Source organism: Astatotilapia calliptera, chromosome 23, assembly GCF_964374335.1.
Source record: "Astatotilapia calliptera chromosome 23, fAstCal68.1, whole genome shotgun sequence".
In the NCBI taxonomy this organism is placed as follows: Eukaryota; Metazoa; Chordata; class Actinopteri; order Cichliformes; family Cichlidae; genus Astatotilapia; species Astatotilapia calliptera.
In genome coordinates, this window is record NC_137443.1 from 22376334 (window position 1) to 22398593 (window position 22260).

Here is a 22260-nt window from a genome sequence, read left to right on the forward strand (position 1 = left end):
CCTATTATTGGCCTAGAACAGTCTTACCTATTATTTACCTGTTCCTTACTTACCTATTATTTTCCCATGTATTCGAATAATAATGTTTTGCTGTATAACTATTATTTATTTATTATTCAAGTGCCCCCTGGGGTGATTGTATCCATTTCCGGGATGGGCTCTTACATAAAGAACTCCCTCTGTATACAGACTGAAGCACATAGCACATCAGTGATCCCATATTTGTCTCTATAAATGTAGAATTTATCCAGAGTTTGTGTTTTTTTTTAATAAGTCCATGGGGAGGAATTTAAGTAACTGACCTTGGTGGGGATCACTTTGCACACAGGGGCAGATACTGTGGCGTGTTAGGCCTATAAGCTGGTGACCATCCCAGACACATTACCGGCTTTCTCCCCACTGCTTTTCCATCCATGGTTTTTGTAACATGACATATGAGGTTCTATGTGCAAACAGCCTTTTATGCATCCCCCTAACTCACACCCCCGAGATATAAAGCAGCTTCAAATGTGCCCTTTCTCCCTCCCCATACCTCCAAGGTGAGCCAGGGATGCCGATCTTGAATGGGGCTAAATAGCATGAAATCAGTGGGTACCCACAAAACAAAATAATCTGCATTTATATCTGCGGAGTAAGGTTACACATGCCGTTTCTATTTCTGGGCCCTTGGATAAACACCTATTAGTCTGGTGCACTGGACGGGGTTAATATGGCGCTTGTTTAGCGGGCGAGCGCGACACCTCAAGGCTTGGCCTCGCCAATCAATAGGAAACACTGCTGTGTAACACACACAGTAGCATCACTGTACACAGGTATATAGGCTGGTAGCAGCTGGCAAATTTTAATTGAGTGTCAATTGACATGTCAGCCACTGTGGGGATGTCTTTCCATGTAAGGAATACTCTGCACATAGTCCTTTTGTTTGTTTGTTTGTTTGTTTATACATTCTTGGGAGTTGAGGGGAGAAGGTGCTGATTGAAACAAACAGGCTAATGTAAAGTAGTCTTTGAATATGCAAGCTGTCTTTTTCTCTCTCTTTTTTGAGCTCAACTTCAAGCCTCACATCACTTTTGGTAAAAAACAAACAAACCTGTTTTTCATTTGTGAATAGTTTGCCAGTAATCGCCTATAAGAGGTTAATTTTGCCTTGATACGGCCATAAAAAAGGTCTGATGTAACTGGTTCAGCTGGGGAGCAGCAGTGCAGGTCATTTAAAGATAATGATGATGATTTGATCTTTCCAATAAAACACGCCATCGAGAAATATAATGAGAAAGTGTCACAACTGCTCTTCCCCGTGAAGGAAATCCTATAATCTTCCTATTTCCCCCCTAATGAACACAAGTTTTCTTTGGCCCCGAGAGCAAACCTGGGAATGTGTAGGACCCAGCAGACCTCCCAGCCCCCCGGCTTCACCTGTTCGCGTGCACATTTCTGCTCCTTCTCTCCCCCCCACACACACCCCCACACTTGTGATTGCCTTCCACTGCCCCATGATAATTCCCCCAAACCTCATGTCTGTAACGATGCTGTTGTACGCGGGCTGCAGCTTGCTGATCCTCTCCGTGTCTCTGGCCGGTGCCTCTCTGGCCGAGATGGTGTTCCGCTGCCCGGGGTGTACCGCGGAGCGCCAGGCGCTGTGCCCAAAGCTCACCGAGACATGCGCGGAGATAGTGCGCGAACCGGGCTGCGGGTGCTGCCCCGTGTGCGCCCGGCAAGAGGGCGAGCTGTGTGGCGTGTACGCCCCGAGGTGCTCCACCGGTCTGCGATGCTACCCGACGCCCGACTCGGAGCTTCCCCTGGAGCAACTGGTGCAGGGCCAGGGGCAATGTCGGCGCAAAGTGGACACCGAGGCAAGCGCCCACAGCCAGGAGCAGCGGGAGCAAACCAGCGGTCAGTCAGTTTACCGGAAACCTGCTTTTCTTCTATCAATTTTTAATGACACTGTCTAGACTGCAGGCTGAGAAACAGTGCAGAAATATTGCATTGTCATGAAGGCTAAGCCCTAATCTGGCTGAAAAGGGGACTCAGCAGGGAAGTTGTCCATATTCCTCTTCACTGCATATTTATGATACTAAACCATGTTTCCCCTCTTTTAAACACCTTTAAATAAACTGCGAGTTTGTATTTCACGCAGATTTCAGCATCTCATAGTTGCTAGATTGCTACATTCATACATGGCCTTTGCATTGCCACGCATTTGAGGGGTGTCATTTTATAATTTGTGCTACAGCAAATGACTAGTTTTTAAAGCATTTTGCAAGGCGGGGGATGTAATGTGCATTGGGTCATTCTAGTGTGCACGCAGAGAAATAAACACAAGAGATAAAGGAACAGCCACTCTGCACAGCTCATCTCAGCTGTGCACCACACAGCTGGCCCTCCTGAAAAAGCTGCCTTTAAAACACTGCAGCAGAGTTAGTCACCTGCAAAAGCCCCAGAAGTTGTACTCAGTGGGATGGACACAGAAAACAGTGTAGTATTGATGTTGACATTTCCCCCAGGGGAGTGGAGAGAAAGAAATATATAAGTAGAGAGGGAGAACGCTGAAGGAATGCCACGTTGATTGGAAAAGTGGACTTTAGGCTTTGACTAGACCTAACTATAGACTGGCTTTGACACTGACTCCATTAACTGTAGGCTGCCTACCTGGATGTATACGCTGGAGGATCACAATGAAGCCTGGAGCCAGCGAGGCTTATGTGGTTTGTGTTTGAACAAGGGCAGGTCACAGTGAGGAAGAAAAGCAAACAGCCTCATTAACTGGCTGAATTTGAGGCCGCAAAACACAGTCAATGAATGTAGAGTGGGGCCAACCGGGGTGTGATTTTTACTCATTTCCAAAATCCATGCTTTGTCAGAGTTTACCTTCAGACTGACACATGTTTACTTTGGGCACTGGAGTCCTGGAACATAGAGAAATTACCAAAAACAGGACCCATGTGTAACCCCCACTCCCTGAACACAAGAGGTCAAAAAAAGCTTTGTGATGCATTTTGTGATTTAATCATCAGCCTCAATAATTGCTTGGTTATGCTCACGTGAATAGTGCATGTAAAGGAATGAACTGAGAGTTACACAAGAGCAAAACCAGAGAGCAGACTACATGGGCACATCGTGTAAAGGCTTGTTAGACATCACTATTTCTTTGCGTTCTCTGAGGTTTTTGGCGCCTGGTTCCCCGGGTTGAAGGTTTCAAGATTTAGTTCGACGTGTCCAAAAAAACTGGTAAAAGCTTAGAAATAAGCCCTAAAAGCTGAACCTGGAGATGTTGTGGATAAAAGCTTTGGTGCTAATGCTGCTGCAGATGGAAGAGTGAAGTCTGAAACTCATGCAGCATTACAGTGAGTGGTCTAAGTGACATGCAGAGCTTTCTTGGGGCCAGAAGATGAAAGAAAGTTAGATTTTTTTTTTTTTTTTTTACCGAAGTGAGGCTGGAAACACTTTCCTGAGGCTAATTTCAAGAGTCACAAAAGAATAAATTGCTGCTCATCCCATCATTTTTTCAAAGATACTACACTAATAGGTGCTAGGTTGATTTGTTGTGGAGTCTGAGCTTTTGCGATACGTAAGTCATCTGCAAAAAGCAAAAACACAAAGCAGCTCACAGAGGTCTCTGGATGATGAAGAGCAGCCTTTAAATGTTCTGGTTAATACCCATTGCATTCACTTTATTCCAGGAATTAATCTGGGGGGAAAAAGATTAATTTAATAATTAAGTAGTTTTATTTATTTGATCCCTGAGGAGGTGATTCTTGAGCTGATTTGGCATCTGGGCAAGGAATCAAATGACGAAATAGTACAGCTGCTTTATTTGGATGTTTATATAAATACACATCATCCTGACATCATCTTCTTCTTTGTCCATTTAGCATGTCAGCTTTTAAAAAGGAACAAAGACAAGGAACAGCAAGCTGTGTCTACTTAGAGGTGGCATTTTTACAGTTTTTTTTCTTCAAAAGAATTTATCTGATCATAGGTATACAAGAGTGCACCGAGAGCAGCTGCAGAGTCCCTATAATCTCTCTAATCAACACTACAAGTGACCCGCAGCAAAGAGGCCAAAGGTCAGAGCACCTATTTCTTTGATCCAAGAATAATCATGTAGGGAAAAAAGGAAAGAAAAGAAAAGAAGAAAAAAAGTAATGCACAGCTTTTTGTTAAAAGTTAGAATAGGAAGATATAGAAGATTGGGTGATATTAAATTATTGTTTGCAATCAAAACCAAAAGTCTGATTAGGCTTATGACAAGAGACGAATGAAAAATATCAGTGAAAATACTCAAAACAAGATAGCAAATAGGAAAGGAACACATTACTGTGAGATAAAGACTGCAGTGATGCTTTCGGCATATGTGTCTGTGGTTGAGGTTACAGTGCTTTGTTCTGACTAAAGCACCTAATTAATAGCATAACTTGGTAACAGATATTGCTTCATCACTGAAAATTCCTTTCAGTGTCATGTTAGATTTGTATTAAAACTCTTTGTACAAATAATGAAGGTTTTTGACTGGGAGTGAAAGAAAACTGACTCATTTATAATTAGGTGTGTAAAGAATACGTTTGTCTACAGCCTGATCGAGATAGGATTTCTAAGATTAAGCTCATGCATGTTGGTCAGATCTACTGCACAAACTACACAATTCAGCTCTGTTCGCGGGATCATTGAGTTCCTGGTTTAAATGATAGTTGTCTGCATCAGTGTATTATTATAACCATCTCATGATAAGTAAAGTATAATACACTGAAAGTGTATGTGCTAATTGTACATTCAAAGACATATAGCTTTTGCTTTAACACCCCCCCCCCCCCAAAAAAAAAAAAAAAAAAAAGAAATCGTCTAGCATATGCTAGTAAAAAGGCTGCCCTTTATGAGATGAAATACATAAAGGAAATACAAATTTTCAAGTTCTTGAGTTGCGTTAGTCAATTCACTTGAAGTCAAAATCTGATTTAAAATCTGCTATATGTATGCTATATATATATATATATGACAGTGTGGATATGCTTTTAGACAATATTTAGCTCTCAGACTTTATACTGAAACCATTCAGATCAACATGTTGGTGCATCTTTCCCACTCTGGTTTTCATATAAGAAATTTATATACTGTAATGACATTTCTTTGAAGCCTACTTTGATAAACCTAATATCCAACTGTTTTTGTGGAGTCTTGAATATCCTGGATTGGATTCAACAGGATCAAACTGTTAGGATAGAGATCCTGAGATGATTGCTGGCACTTGACACAGACCGTGAAGATTAACAGATCTGAAATGTCAAAGTGGTCACTGTAATGTGGTGAAAAAGGGAGAAAGAAATGGGATACTCCCTTGCAAAATAATGTTCCATAAATGAACCCGTGACCTGGTTAGAAAATTGGATTCTAAGAATATAATGATATAAAATATCAGAGCGTACGTTTTTTCAGACACAACAAAATGGCAACAAAGTTATCCTATTTACTTGATTTTGAGCTGAAATGTCTTCCTATTTAAAATTAACACCCACATTTTTCCCACTACCCTGTGTTTATGCACAGTATCACTTGATATTCCATTCCCACAGAAACCTGGATCCAAATAAAGGTTCCTTTAAACAGATTGGATGGGCGTTTAATTGTTTTGACTGGAATCATACAGATACAACCTCGAAAGAGAACATGTTGATAAAAAAAAGCTCCAAATAGAGCCAGTTCCTGCACACAAGATTTCAAAAGAGTGAAGCAAATGCTGTTGTCCCCTTAACAACACCTCACTAAACGTACTGTTAATCAACCAACCACTCAAAACAACCGTCTTCCAGTGTTACTTTTGCTGTTATGGAGATGGGAAATGAGGTGGAAAGAACGGGGGGGACTCCTGTGACATCTGGTTGCTGAAATAACACTGTTAGCTGACAGGGGGCATTCCTGTGTACCTGCAGGGGCATTCAGACGGAGCCTGCAGGACTGAAATAGCTCCGAGATAATCTTGCCCAAAATGGGTATTTATGCCATCTCCCCCTGAGGCGTCAACTTCACGCATATCCGTGCCAAGAATCTCCTCTTGCCTATTGAGAACCAGAATAACTTCCCAGCCTCCAGATTGGTCAAGGGTGATTTAAGACAATACAAACACTGTCTGAAATGCAACTGAAACTGGGAGTGTAAATGGGGGCAGTTTCTGAGCTTGTTTTAATAAAGGACAAATTCTTAAAAAGTATGAGAAAGACCTACAGTTGTCGTAAGAAGATCATCAGCTCAAAGGCACAAGTTTGGTCTTTTAATGCTTTCTTTGATCTGTTCTTTTTCCAGAGTGTAAGTTTTTATTTGACCACTCTTCCTAGTAGAATTGATTGAGTTCATTTAAATTGGCATCCAACCTTTAAGCATAGTCTACAAACTTTCAATAGGGTTGATGTTGGGGCTTTGTGAAGGCTATTCCAGAAACTTAATGTTAGCCTGCTTTCCATTCCAAAGCCAGTTTTGATGTGTGCTTGGGATTATTGTCCTGTTAGAGCACCCAGATGTGTCCAAGTTTCAACCATATGGCTCATGATTTGAGGTGAAGTTGAAGGATTTGAAGGTACTTCTTCTTCACTCAATTATATCCAATGTACCAGTACCAGTGGTAGCAAAACAGCTCCAAGAACATGATACTACCACAGCCATTCTTGACAGTTGGTATAGTCTTCTTTGGTTTGAAAGTCTTACTTTGACGGCTCCAAAAACACTTCTTACCACTGTGGCCAGATAGCTCAATCTTTGTCTCATCTGACCATAAAACTTTCCTAGAAGACATTTGACCTGTCAATATGGGGAACTGCAAATTTCAGCCAAGTTGGAAGGTGCCAATTTTTAAGCAGGGGCTTTTTTCTTGTTCAGCACCCTCTGTCAACACTGATGTAGTTTCCAGGTCATGGTAGACCTGACCCTACACATCCAAACCAATTTTCTCTCACCTAAGGGTCTTCTTTCAGACCATTACAAAGCGGTGACATGTTCAAATAAGTTGTAGTTAGGTACAATTGTTTGAATGGGTGATCTTGGAATCTGTAACTGTTAATCTTCTATAATCTCTTCTGGAGCTCCAAAGCTTAGAACTCAATCCTATTGAAAATTTGTTGACTACATTTTAATATCAGGTCCATTCCAGGAAACCAACGAAATTAATGAACACCGATAGTTTTGCCAAGAAGAGTGGTCAAATATCCACCCAGAATTATGGCAGAAGCTTGATGATGAGCACCAAAATATGTGCAACCTTTATTTTATTAAAAAAATGGTACAATGATAGATAATTAGAAGTTTGTGAACTGACACTTTTGATTAACATCTAACTCTGTAGTGTAGTGGTTAACACATGCATTATACATGGAAGGTTGATGGCTAGTGTACTCCCAAGCACAAATAAGTGGGAGGATTTTTAGAAAAAGGGGAAAAGGGAGCAGCTGAAAGTACCAACCCTAGTAACTTGTAGTTAGCAAACAGTGAAAACTAAATATTGTTTAAAAACAAATTAATGATTAACTCATGTTTCTAAATAATAGATAAACAATAGCTAATTCTGATAAAACTGTGTAGAGAATCGGGGAAGATTCTTTGATTTACAAGCCTAATCTATTATAGTCTAGTGGCAGTAGTTAATAGTACAAGTCTAATAATATTTTTGTTATAATCGAAGTCATGTCCTAGCCAAAGAAAAAACTGTTTTTGTTGTCATTGTTTAAAGAAATCTATTTAATGGTGCCTTATTTAGTTTTTTTCTAAACAGATAAAAGTCAAGTTTACAATCATTGTTACTGACCAAAACACACAGAGTGTATTTCAGGGCTTGCAAACATCATGACTCTATCTAAATGTTTGTCAAAAAGTACAAAATGTGCATTCTTTTAGATTTTTTTGTACCATCCCACAGCCTTTTTTTTATTCCTTTGCTTGTTTCAGTCCATAAACATTATAGTTAAAAAATGCTAAAAAGTTATTATAATGTAATTGTTTATTGTGACTTTAGTTGAAAGATTAATAGGATAAGAATGACATCACCACGAAAACCATGATCAGTTCCTAAAAAGTAGACCTTTGAGGTACAAGGTTTGTAGCAGAGTATTATTGCCAGCGTGATGCACTCTAAGCGTTGTCGTGTTACAGCTTGCCTCTGTTTAGGCCGTGTAAAATCTGCCCAAAGTTCACCCAGGGCTGCCGGTAGTGATGCCTAGTCTTGGATACCACAGAGCATACATACATGCTGGAGCCTGTGCAACAGCCTGCTTTCAGATGGCTGTTGCAGGCCAAAAAGCCTGCAAGGTAAACATATCTAAACTCTGCTGAGTTTGTGTTTCCAGAAAACAGCTCCACTAGGTCTTGTAATGGATTATAGTCTGTAATAAATCTACTCATTGACATATGACCTATTTATTTCACACCTTAGAGCGATGTTTAAGAAGTTAACAGAGAAAAGCTGTGCCTTTTAAAGCCTCTAAAATTTAAAGAGATCATTTTTAGGTAACTGTTGTTTCCACTTACTGAGAGTCAGAGAGATGCTTCATTTGTTCTTAATTTTTTCCCCTTTTACCTTTGTGTGCAAACACACAAAATATGCAAACTTCTAATTGAGTAAGTGGTAGCCAAAAGTAACGCATATAGTATATCTGTGTATGAAGCTTGACCTAGTTAGTGGATGTCTCTGGAGTTACACTTCAGCAAAGATTTAAACAGACAGAAATAATTGTCAGAGAAGATTGTTTGAGTTAATTACAGTGATTTCCAGTCTTGGAACCTTTCAAAACTTACTTGATTTAAAGTTCAAGGTGGGCATTTCTAGTACAACTTTCAGAAAGGTTGCTTGTATTGAGTCAGTCCTTGGAAGTCTCAATTTTGACCACGGGCACTGTCCTGACATGACTTGATGGGGAGTCATTTGTTGGAAATTACATTAACCACTGCTCATGCCATTGTGATTGTTATTTTGCCACATGGTCACATTCTGTGCTTAATACCAACCCAAACCTACTTGCCAGATTTGGATCCCTCAGACTTTTCTGAAATTGAAATCAACAAGGCGTGCGATTTTGAAAATTGAAGGAGCCTTCAAGAACCTAGAGTTGCAAAAGCAGAAGTGCAAGATCTGCCAAATATAAATCAAATATTGTTTTTGACCGCTCGTATCTTCATACTGGGCTTAGGTTAGGCTAGCAGTTAATCAGTTAGAAGTTCAATATAGATGTCTGCAGCTCCCTAACATTATTATAAGTTTAGAGCCCCATTTTTAATGGACAGTAGCTGTACCTCCAGTAGTCCAAAAGTCTCGAGCCACCCCTCATTTCCTTATATTTTGTAAGGAGCCAGACTTTGTTGTTATTTTTTCTTGAGCAATATTTCTCCAGGCTTTCTGGAAGTCTTTCAAAGCCACTTAACACTAACATATGAATCATTCAAGCATGAGAAAAGACATCTAATTCAAAAAATGGTTAGTGTTGTGTCGATATGTAGCAGACAACTTAGCAAAGAACCTATTTTAAATTGTATCTTTAGACATTTTGTTACTGTTGGCCTGTTGGAAAAACCCTGAATTTGTTCCAATTTCTTTAATCAACAAAATATGCCAAACATAGAGCAGTTTGACTGACAAAAAATAGCATTTTTGCACTAACATGGTGCTCCCTAAAAAGCTGTTAGCTGAACATTTGGTTTTTCTCAGCATGGTGTGCAATGTGTTATTACAAAAAATGAGGAAACTGGACAACTGGCGGACAAACGAAGAAGTGTCAGTCGTGACAAAATAGCTACAGCAGATGAACAATACCTAAAATCCATGTTTTAAGAAATAGAAAAAAATCCTGAAAGGCCCTGAAAGATACATCTGGCCAATATACTTTTCATTAAAGCTTATTAGAAATGTTCTGTCAAGAAGCCATTCATAAGGAAGGGAAACAGGGAGAAAAGGCTGACGTCTGAAAATTACACAAGAACTCAACTGAAAATCAGTGGCAACAGGTCAGATGGAGGTATGAGGCATTTGAATGTCCTTCAAGAAGCCTGGAGAACTATTCCTGAAGACTACTTAAAGAAAGGACAAGAAAGCTGCCTGAGAGAGTTTGGACTGTGTTTGAAGAATAAAGGTGGTCTCACCAAATATTTACCTCCAAGCTGGAAAGAATGGCACAAACTCTGTTCGTGGTTTATATACTGCATTTCCATGTATGTTTGCATATTTTATTGAATTGTTGCGCCTATTTCCAAATTTTCCCAGCAAAACGTAAACAAATAAAGGGTGCCACAAGACTTTTGCACAGTACTCAGTTATAATATGTATACGATGGAGCAAGAATGCTTGGTGCTTGGAGATTTCCTTTCTGAACCTTTCCATTCTCTATGGCTTGGCCAAGTCTGTCATTTGCTCACTTGACCAAAATCTGGACAATCAGACATGACACTTCTGGCCTACGTGCCACCTGGGAATTCAACATGGATCAGATATAGAAAGGAAGCCTCTCAGGCTATTGTGTAGGGATTAATTCAAGCAGTAGACTGGACAGTAGGCCTGCTGCTCTGTTGATGCTGCTGATCTCCAGCCCACTGCTATGGAGTGGTTTATACTGCAGAGGCCTAGTGCCCCCTAAAAGTGGGGTCCTGACCCTTTGTATTTGTGTGTGCGTATGTGCGTTGAAGAGGAAGCGTACTGCTATAGATTGTGTATTCATGTGTGTGTCTGTGCCTGCCCAGACTTTTAGTGAACATCTCATCTGAACATCTGACTTTTGCCCCTTTTAGGAAAGAAATGCTTTCCTCAAAGAAAATCCAGAGAGAGCACAGTGCAGCATCGTAGGGGGAACTCAAGTCCAACAACACTAGATCTATCTGATGGCAACGGGCGCCAGCACCTTGTTATTGTTTCGTTTGAAATTTCCTTTCTCCTGCTCTTTCTTAGGCCTTTTGTAATCATATTCTATAACCGGATGTCAAATTTACCTCTTGCAGGGTACAGGGAATGCCTCCTCAGTCCACCATCGCCGCTTTCATTTAAATACATTTCCACAAGTCTGCATTGTAAAGCTTGGTCTGCATAGCTGCGAACTATCCACTTGATTGGCCAACTATTTGACCTTCTTTACTGTCTCTGCTTATTTCCCTTCTTTCGTTCAGGTGTCAAGTGAAACCCTGCATAAGCGAAATACACGATTTCCACCAAAAGTTCAGCAAAAAGACACAGTGTCCTGACTCATAAATTCACCTTGTGAAATATTACTTGTAGCAGCAAGAATGCGCATCATGTAACATCTTTTCATCGAAAATCTGCTGGTTTGGAAAGACGCTCCTCTTCCACTCCCTGCCAACCCTCAACTCCAAAGTATGTTCTGTTGTCAGAGACAACAAGTTGGGCTGGACCTGATGGCCTCTTTCTTTGTTTGCTCCATCTGTCTGGAGAGCTTTTTTGTGCTTTTAGGTTAATGTTTAACAAGACTCCAAGCCGAGGAGAGACGGGTGAAGTAAATGAAAGCTGCCTGGAGGAATTTCTACAGGGACTTGAAGAGGCAGTTGTCCCTAAATTTAAATTTAAGGTTCCTGTTTTAACGCCAGTGTCACTGAGGGCATTGTTTGCTCCTCTGGGAATGTGTATTTCTGCTTTAAAAGGATTAAAATCGACACACAGGATTAATCCTACCGAATTTGGTGATTTTTCTTTTGATCCTTTTTTTTTCATATGATTCGCCCACACAGCTTTTCTCATGTTTATTTGTGTTCATTTGGGCACAATGGAAGAATTCTCACCTGCCACACAGGGGGCCTGGGTTTAATTCCTCGCCAATGTAGAGTTTTTATGGATTGGAACATAACTACTGGGCTCCTTTCTTAAGATGGCCTTCAAAGAAACTTTGGCCAAGTTGCCCCTGCTTAGTGTGTACTTAAAATGTTAGACAAGGTGCTAACATGATAGGTAAAAGAGGACCTCTATGGAAGTGTGTGCAATACGCTGAGGCTTGTAGTAAGAAAGTGCTTTGAGTTCACAGTTAGAGTAGAAGAGTGTTATATAAGTACCAGTCCATATACATTTTAAATGGGATCTGATCTATTTTTAGCTTACCATTTATTAGCTAGTGTTAGTAATTTTACGTGCTACTCCATTTATTCTACTTTATTTAATGACCCACTTTCTCATTTACTTGGATATTTAAATGTTCATCAGTAAACACTATTAGCTAAGCACTTAACTACTAGTCATATATTTGGACTGGTACTTACATAGAACTTTTCAACTCTATTTGTGCACTGAAAGTGCTCTCTTACTACAAGCCCATTCATACGAGCACTTTTAGGTTAACTTTCACTTCAATGGGCAAAACTCAGGTTTTAGTACCTTGCCCACAGATACTTCAACATGCGGACTAGAGGAGCTGGGCATTAAACCACCAACTTTTCAGTTGGCAGCTGATTTGCTCTGCCTCCTGAGCAACAGTCACTCCAAATTAAAAACAAAAGAAAAAAAACGTTGTTGAACTTTGGCTTGATTCTTCTCAGGAATTAAGCCACTCATTTTCTTTGGGAGGGAAAAGCCAACAGCAGTTCCTCCTGTAGATGATCACATTTTTATTCAAGTAGCATGCTTGGTGATTTCATTTAGAAAGAAAACTGAAAATCTGTATTTTGGAGTTCATTTTAAAGACACCACAATTAAATCAATGTAGTGGCATAAAATAGACTTCTATGTATTATATGTTTGGGCTGCCAACTCAAATCAAGGCTTTAAAAAACATATGTATTTACCGATTAGCTCCACTGTTAAACTCACCTGCTTAATATTGTGTAGGTCTCTTGTGCACAACCAAAAAAAAAGAAGCTTGATGTGTATGGACGCAGGGGTAAGTGGTTTTACTAGGATCTTCTAATTTCAGTCAAAATCACCATGATAAATCCTTGGCAAAGTAGAAGTAATACAAGTAGCACCAGTACAACTAGTAGCATTAGTAGTAGAATATCAAGGGTGTCAAATCCATTTAAATCACTGGCCATGTACAGCCCACTTGAATCCTAAGTGGGCTGGAGCAGTAAAGCTTAAAAAATGTTTCCCTTACTTTACGTAAGGGAAATCCCTGAGATGTCTAAACCTCTGAACGCTTCGTGAATCACATTTGATACATGAGTTTTTGTGAGTTTTCGAGACTTCTCAAACATCAATGTGATTTTTTTCATAGAAAAACCTAAAAAGAAAATTGCACAATAAAATGTTTTTAAGCAATAAAAGTTTTAAAAAAATGAATGTGGGAGATGTGACGCAAACAAAAACTCAGGTATTTGATTTAATATTTAATTAGTTATTTTTTAATTTGCTAGAACACCTGATTAAAAAACATTTTAAGAAAGAATTTTCTGTCAATTATTTCACCGTTCAGCCTTTAAATGGGTTAGAAACAAATATTGCAGTTCTGGCGATACATTTCAGTTTTTCCAAATTGAAAAAAGAAATGCTGCTGCAGTAAGTCAAAGACCCATCGGCAAGACTCTCTGGGCTTACACTGTCATGGAAATGAAAAATAAATTTATTGTGTAAATTAAATGTACTTAATGCACAGAAAATATTCCATTTTCAATAAAAAAAAAGAAAATGATATTGTAAAGATTAAAAAAAAAGAAACATTTCAGTCTTAAATTGAACACTAACAATAAAAAAAAAAGTTATCACTCTGCTGTATGACAGGCTGTAGGTTAAATCTTTGTCAGCAAGAAAACAGTTAAACTCGTGAAAATACTGTTAGAGGTCCAATTTTTATGGTGTCCTTCTTTAAAATTTCCACATTTTTCCAAAGCCACCCACTGGGCCACTTTTGGCCAATGGGCCATATGTTTGACACCCCTTCACTACATGGACAAAAGCACTGGTTTTCGTACACATCACACCTACAGGAAGCTACTCAGCCATGGAAACCCTGCCATGAAGCTGTCCGCTCACAGTTTTTGTGCTGATGTTAATGTCAGTGGAGGTTTGAAGCCATGCAGTTACTGACAGAAAAGAGTGTTGTTGATTTTTACGCACTCAGTGACCCCGCTCTGTAACTTTGCTTGGTCTGCTACTTCATGACTGAGTTGCTATGTGTCCCAAATGCTTCCTCTTTGCAGTAATACCACTAACAGCTGATCTTGGAATAACAAGGAGGGAAAAACTTTCATAGTATCACACTCGAATTCAGTGAGATCTTTAGAACGACCCATTCTGTCACAAATGTATATTGCATGGTTGATTTTATGCACCTGTGACAAGTGCGGCCCATCTCTTTTGTCCATACAGTGTAACTTTACATATTTGATTATATCCATTGTATTTTTTTATCAGCATCATTAACATTTGCTCGTGGGACTGATTCACACTGTAAAGCCACCATGGAAACTTCATCATGACGCAAGTTCAGTAGTAGCCAACATTTCTCAGCTCATAAGCTGGTCAAGAATGTGGGGTTTCTTCTCTCTTAAGAGAAAGGAAATATTTCCAGTGACTCACTGATTGTGCTGATACATTTCACAGTGGTTTGGACACATTTTGTGGAAAAGTCAAATGCGTTAAATAAACTATCACAAGCTCAGGAGACGTGCTTGTAAAAATGCAACAAAAAGTAAAACAAACAATAAAAAAACAGCCACAAACACAGATGTGTTACATACAGTATGTTCTGTGTTTATATCAAAATTAAGTGGAAAAAATGCATTTAAAACATTTTAATGCTTTTAAACACCAAACAGATTATGTTGAACCTTGTGCTTCATAGTTTCATGATTTATACAAGGGTAGATTTGCATGAGTCACACTTTACAGTTTTTTATCATATATCGTCTGAAACAAGCTGTTTTACATCTTCAACATTGCCAACCTACCTTTAAGAGCATTTCTTTCCCTGATTGGCTCAACTGAGCCGTGTGCTTGAGATGACCATATTATGCACTGAAGAAAACAGTGAAAGATTTGGAGGAGTCTGAAGCTTTAACTCCACAATGATACATTGTGTTTATTGTCTATCTAACTATGTCTTACATACACAATGAAAAATGTTTTTTGCGAATATATGTCTTTTATTTCCTATTTAGTCTATAAATTCTGAAATTAGTTACTTTACATGGATATTAGGCTGATTTATGTCACCAAGACACTGTTTGAGATGACATTGTATCTTACAACCGTTTTTAGCTTTGAAGTCTTGTTTCAACACGTCCTAGTAACAATTCACAATTTAGACTTTTGTTAATACATGGGTCCTGGGTGTAACTCCACCATCTGGCTAGGAATTATTGCTGTTACTCCAAAGGACATGCTGTTATTATTTATTCCTGATGGAGCTCAGTCTCGGAGGTCAATCTCACCTCTGCCCTGTAAAAAGGCTATCAGTGGTTTTCTAAGCACCTCTTTTGTTGCTCTGAAAAATGATCTGTGCAATCTGGAGTGTGTCTCCTGTCACTTCCAGCAGCTGAAAATTCCGTTTCATTACCAAGAGAATGACAGTTAATGGGAAACAGAGTGGTTGAAAGTGCAAAGACACTCTAGGTTGTCAGCAACGTGTCCCCGAACAATAGCCATAAGAACTTTCCTGGCTAAACCGCACAATGTTACTGAGCCGTTAAAAAACAAACAACCAAAAAAACAAAACAAAATTCTTTATAGCTTTTTGATCTTTTTAGCATTAGAATGAAATCTTAATCTGCTGCTTTTGTGTCATTACCCATCATCCACAGGAGAGGCTGTGGAGCTGCAGCCGGAGCATGGCGCGAGCGAGATTCCCGGTATCCGAAAGCCCAATAAAGAGGCCGCCTGGCTGGGGCCCAAGGAAAGCGCCGTACGCCAACACAGACAGGAGATGAAGACCAAGATGAAAACCAATAAGGTGGAAGAGGTGAAACCTACTCGGCCCAAACAGGCAAGGCGAAGTGGCGTGTCTGTTTAATTTCTGTAGAGGTTTAACAAAGTCACACTCATGTGATTTTAGCAGCTGTATTTACACTGATGTGTTACATTTTAATAACACATGGGATCATTACAAAAATCGGTTATTTTAAAGTCTGGTAAGATTTTGCTTTGAGACACTGGGATCACATGAAGCTTGCGCCACATATCAGATGTAGACGCTGAGGTGAAATCGCCTGAATTATGCCCTGCAACAGAGCTTAGTGTTGATATAAGATTGTATAAACTGAGTACATCTACTGTAGTCCCTTTGAGTGTGGAGGAACAGCTGCACTCAGACTTCACAGACATGTGCTGCCCCCCTCTGGTGCTGCAGGTTCTTTTAGACGGCATTGAAGATATTTAAATGGACGAACCCTCAACCTTTAATACCCCTGACCTGCTCTGAGTGAGATTTTTGAGAAAACCTCATAATTTTTATCCATCATCTGTCCACTAAAACAATCAGGTAAAGGTTAAATTGCTTTGCTGGGAACTTTAGAACTTCTCAACAAGATTTCTGGGGGTTACCGATGAGTCATTATTCACAAGTGACTTTCATAAACAGAAAGACCTTTAGCTGTAGCTGAACTGAGTCAAAAATGTGCCAATAGCTTTGCAAACCTGCTGTTGATGTGCATTGGAGAAATTGGTTTTAATTGATTTTAAAATAAATTTTTAAAATGTGAAAATTAAGAAGACACATGAATGAACAGATGTTTGATTTTCAGAGGGAGCCTTGAAGCTCCAGCACACCTAAATGCCACTATGGATGCCCATGGGTTACACTTGCTACAGCTTTGCAGTTGAATTGAATTAAATTCCTTTCTTTCCAGTACAACAAGAGTCAAGGTCAACTTCTCCTTTCATACAGTAAAACTGAAAACAAAACTCCCTAACGGTAAAAAGCGATTGAATAATATTATAAAAGACAATACAAATATACGATGTAAGTATAAAAGTATGAATACAACTCAAGTCTCTTCAAGTCATTGTTTGTATTGTTTGTACATGTATTACTTGTACTGTCTCTCTAGTGTTTTCGAATCCTGGTTTTATTTATTAGTTTTATTTTATTTCTTCTTCTTCTTATTATTATTATTTGTATTATTTAACTTTATTTATAATAATTTAGTATTTTTATTTATTTATTGTATTCAAATCTTTCTATGACTGCTATCTGAAACGAGTCTAAGAAAATAAGGATTGCACTCTACAGAATAAACACCCTGTCTATATTAATGTGTGCATATAACAATAAACTACTCTTACTTCTATATAAATGAAACAAGGTGCAGTATTCATATAGTGCAAATTGTTTAAAATATGTCTGTAGAGCCAATTTTGCAGTAGCGAGCTGTACATTTTTGTGATTTGGCTTCACAGTTTCAGTTTTGTTTGGTTATTTTATTTGAAAATTAAATTTTACTGATACACTGTCAAATCCTAACAACAGTCACCTCATCGCCATCTAAAGCACACGTACACACCGCAATAGTTTATTTTCACATCCTCGAGAGACAAAATAACAAAGTGCAGTATGACAAGAGGGACACCTCAATGTCAACCATATGTATTTAATTTGTGTAACGTACTGGGATATTTATAATTTGAGCTATTTTGTTGTGTTTTGTAACTTTGCAATATATTGTATTATTTAATTTAGTTTATCTACTTACTGTTCTTACTGTCTCAGAGCAACTGTGACCACATAATTTCCTCAGATATTAATAAAGTATTCTGATTTTGATTCTCAAAGTGCTTTTTATTGCAGGGTATAAGGTAAAGACCTTACAATAACACAAAAATGTTAGTTTCAGTTTTTCTGAATATTATTCTGTGAATAGCCAAGATTTAGGAAAATCCAAATTGTTATTACGAGAAGAAAGAGAAAAAAACAGCCCTTTGTAAACGCAGGTGACTCACATGTAGTTATAGTTAATTATAACAGCCTTGCTGTGGACGTGACAGGCTTGTTGTTCTTATGTTTGCTTTTTTCTAAAGACTCAGTGTCAGCAGGAACTCGACCAGGTCCTCGAGCGGATATCCAAGATGCCCTTCAGAGATAACAGAGGTCCTCTGGAAGACCTGTATGCCCTGCATATCCCCAACTGCGACAAGAGGGGGCAGTATAACTTAAAACAGGTGACTCTGGGCTTTTTGGGAAAGAGGGCGGTAAGCCCAGAGGTTATACCCAACTGATAATATGCAGGTATGGAGAGGGGAGGTGGGCATCGCAACCACCATCTCTAACAAAATAATCCGTTGCACTGACATATCAAATCCTACAGTCATTTTCTCATCATAATACTGATAATAATAATAGTAATAATAATAACAGTATTAATAATTATTATAATGATAATAACAATTCAACTAATTGAACACGAATTACTAAAAAGGGGGGACTGCACATTGTGACCTGATAAGCTTCTTTTTGTGCATGCACTTTATAAAACATGTATAGTAAGACTGCTAGCTTAGCATGAAACGTGCAGGTAACAAAACTACAACATAAATTCTGTTTTTCAGTGCAAGATGTCTCTCCATGGTCAGAGGGGGGAGTGCTGGTGTGTCGACCCACACACTGGCCGACCCATCCCATCAGCTCCGACCGTGAGGGGTGACCCCAACTGCAGCCAGTACCTCACAGAGCTGGAGCTCCCTGACATGGCCCAGATCTAAAGTGGCATCAAACATCCCAAAACATAAAAGGAAAAAGAAAAACTGTAAAGAGGTTGGGAACAAAGAACATCAGAGTAAGCTATGTATTATCTGTCTGTGCGTATGTGTCTTTAGTTCGTACAATGACACTGACATTTGAAGTCTTAACCACCAAAAAGGATTAAATGATAGAATCCAGCTTGCTGCGTAAGATGTAGCTGCAGATTACTTTTAGAGGGTGGAGTGAGTGGAGATAAGACTCCCTTTTCCCACTTAGATATTCAGTAGGCGTCATCTGGAGCATCGGTGACTATGCTTTAGTGATTTTGACTTTGCTCGGATTGCTTTGTTATCAGTGTTTTGTACTGTATGCATTGAAAAATGAAAAGCCTTCAACATATGTGATGTTTCGAGGTGTGTTTTAATGCTCTAGCTTATAGACTACTGTTGGTTTAATACTATACACTAGGCTTTGAGTACACCTGGCTATTAATACAAAGTATTAAAGATGAAATGTAGTACCTGTTGGAAGTAGCGTGCATTAAATGTTCAGCCGAAGGACATGACCGTAAGTGATAAACAGATAATGCCATTAAAACTACGATACAATCAATCTGTGCACGTCATCATTCATGTGATGTGAATGACTTGAAAGCTTTTCAGAATGAATGAGTGAACTTGACAATGTTCAAACCTTGGAGATTTAGACTGTCTTTGCAAAAGTCTCAAGCCATCCCTCATTTCTTTATGTTTTTCTTCATAGAAGCCAGATTTTTCTAGCTTCTAAAGTTTTAACCCACTTAACAATGACCTATGAAATGATGGGTCAAGACTTTTGCACATTACTGTATGAATAGACAGTTTTATAATACCATAGCCTGCATTTCCCCAAGTGAAAACATTAAATATAGTCATACCGTTTTGAATTGAAATAATCTATATTTTGGTGCATACTTTATTGACTTTGCAGTTGTAGCTTGTTCATACTGACCCCAGCAAGCAAAACTGCAGGTCTGAAAGTGTGAAGAAAACATGGTCTTTGGATTTTATCACATTCTGCAGAAAACCCGATTTACCCTGTCCTCTATTATCAAATCTCACAATAACAGTGATCTCCAAGCATTTTATTTTATAAGGTCAAGACCCAGCAACAGGGAAAAATCACCTGTGGGCAAGTGCAAAGCAACAATGAGAAGGAGAAAAAGTCCTTCCTATAAAAAAATGAAATTGGGTGGTTGTTACATGTACAAGATTCAAACTTGTAATTTGAACTAAATAATTTCATGTTTCTATGGTGAATGTAATTAAAACATGTAGCATCTGCATGAAATTCAGCAACTTAATTTGTTATTCTTGAGATGACATGATACAATCTAGTAAGAGTGGTTAGTTGCCTGGACTCGAGAAATTCACAAGATCACATTAGATGTCAAACTACAGGAAAATCGCTGGAGTTTTAAGAGGCAGACAGCTACACCCACACCACGTGTATGCTATTGCTATTTATTGTGGTTTAACCTGTCAAGGACAAAAACGTACAGAAAATTCTGCATCAAGCCTTGTAATCATAGCTTTCCTACTTTTGTTAAGCCTGGTTTGACAGCTTGGTGGTGTGATGGTTAGTGCTGTTTCCTCACAGCCAGAAGGGCCTGCGTTCAAATCCACAATCTGGCTGGTTTGCAGTGTGTATTTAGAGTTAGGTTAACTGGTGATTATAAATTACCCATGAATGTAAGTGCAAATGGTTGTTTGTCTCTATGAAATCAACAACCCCATATTGGTTCATTAAGCAAGACTAGCAGTAATTGCCTTGATTAACAAAGTAGTTGTTCAAACAACAAGTTTTCATTGTATTTTCCTAAAGTTTTTCACTTGTGTAGAATGAATTAAAACAAATTTCACTTTACGTACTTCAATAAATCACTTCAAGTCAATGTAAGTATACTACGTTGATACGTAATCTGGTTACATTAAACCACCAAATGCCAAATGTGTTGGTTTGACATGGTCAAAAATGGGTTATTGTACTTGGTTAAATCACGTGGAAAAAGGTGCCATGATTAAATTGTGTTCATCCAACAACAGAGTGTAGGAAGAAGAAATGTTAGGACAGGCAGGCGTTCACTCTGAGTGGTTGGGGAATGAAGGTAATAAGATGAATGGGGAGTGAAAGACAGGGGAGTGAAGAAAGGGTCCTAATGGCATCATGTGAGGTCCTCTAGCTGCCAAAAAGAAAAAATAACGAAAGGTTGGCTTAGGGTTATGTGATCCAGCCCTAACTATATGATTGATCAAAAAGGAAAGTTTTAAGCTTAATCTTAAAAGTAGAGAGGGTGTCTGTCTCCTGACAGGAGAGGGGCCTAATAGCTGAAGTCTTAAACTCCCATCCTACTTTTGGAACCACGAGTAAGCCTGCAGTCTAAGAGTGAAGTACTTTATTGGGATAAAATGTTAGCGTGAGGTCTTTAAGACATGACAGAGAATAATTGTTCAGGGTCTCAGAATTCTAGATCTCGCAGAGAGCCGATGAAGACAAGCTAACTTCTCTTTGTCATCTCATAAGTGCTCTCGCTGCAACAGATAGCAGCCAAAACCACTCAGTGATGTCACAGAGAGCCGTTCTGCTTTGACAGCAGATGGAAGCCACCTGCGTGAAGACTCACGGGCTGTCTTTAACAGCATCAAGGTCACAGAGATAGCAAATCGCGAAACACACAACTACTGACTCAACATGTTAACCATGGAGGCCCCTCATTAAATACTCGTGACAAAAGTGCAGACGTACAGTTTTTGTGAGTACATGAACTTTATTTAAATAGTGATTAGCCTTTACAAAAAACAAAAAAACGAGTACATCAATTACACACCTGATAAATATTTCACCATAATGTTCACATTAAAGTGTTCAGAGTGTTACTGTGTTGTTGTGTTTACACGTGTGCCTGAATCAACAGCATGACAGAGGCTTGCACTGAGAAAAACAGGCTGATGTGCCGCTGTCAGTGTTCCCCAACCATCGTGATAAAGCGAGGAGACATTTCTATATTTCATTGACTGAATATTAGGATTACACAACAAAATAAACAGCAAATTAGGCAAATGCTTGACAATAGAATAAATCTTTTCCTCTGTCGTCATAGCAGCACTTTGACTGGAAGATCACGATAGTCTTTGTCAGCAACCGACTGAAGAGTGAAAACCACATCCACACCTAAAATTGTTTTCCTCTTTTGGGCTTGATCTGTCCCTCATCCAACAGCTCTGTGGAGCCACATGCAAATCAAAATTCAAACTGGCGTGGGGCAGAAGGCACTTGAATTTACATAAAAACTCAGCGACCTTGCTCTTCGCAAAATGAAGTACTCGATGAACCCTGAGAGCAAGTCACCATTGGCCAGCACATTTGCCTGTGTGGTGGCAGTGAAGACCCTTCACATGGAAAAAATAATCAATGCGGGGCCTTTGCATATGATTTGTGTGCGAGCTGTGAAGGGAAATGCACAGCACCGAGTCTGGCAGACAGTAGTTTGAGCAGACTGCTCATGTGAACTGAAATCAGAGCTTTTGAGAAGCTGAGAACTACAAGGGTATGGTACGCTTAGCACACACACACATACACACACACGTACAGTCACACTCAGGAACATGCACACATACTTTATACATACATTTACAAACAGTGGAAACAGCTG

The 22260-nt window shown here is 39.1% G+C and overlaps 1 protein-coding gene across 2 annotated transcripts; it reads left to right on the forward strand.

Moving 5' to 3' along the window:
- Positions 1 to 1031: 1031 nt before the first annotated feature.
- On the forward strand, positions 1032 to 19181 carry igfbp2a (insulin-like growth factor binding protein 2a). 2 transcript variants are annotated; one of them, XM_026159639.2, is made up of 4 exons: positions 1032 to 1893; positions 15697 to 15878; positions 17909 to 18049; positions 18437 to 19181. In XM_026159639.2, exons 1-4 carry the CDS (start codon positions 1335 to 1337, stop codon positions 18587 to 18589), a joined length of 1035 nt encoding a protein of 344 aa, XP_026015424.1. In that variant the 5' UTR covers positions 1032 to 1334; the 3' UTR covers positions 18590 to 19181. The 2 variants fall into 2 exon arrangements, with proteins under 2 accessions (XP_026015424.1, XP_080154072.1); XM_080297946.1 differs by having other exon boundaries at positions 17909 to 18116; positions 18437 to 18631.
- The last annotated feature ends 3079 nt before the right edge of the window (positions 19182 to 22260 follow it).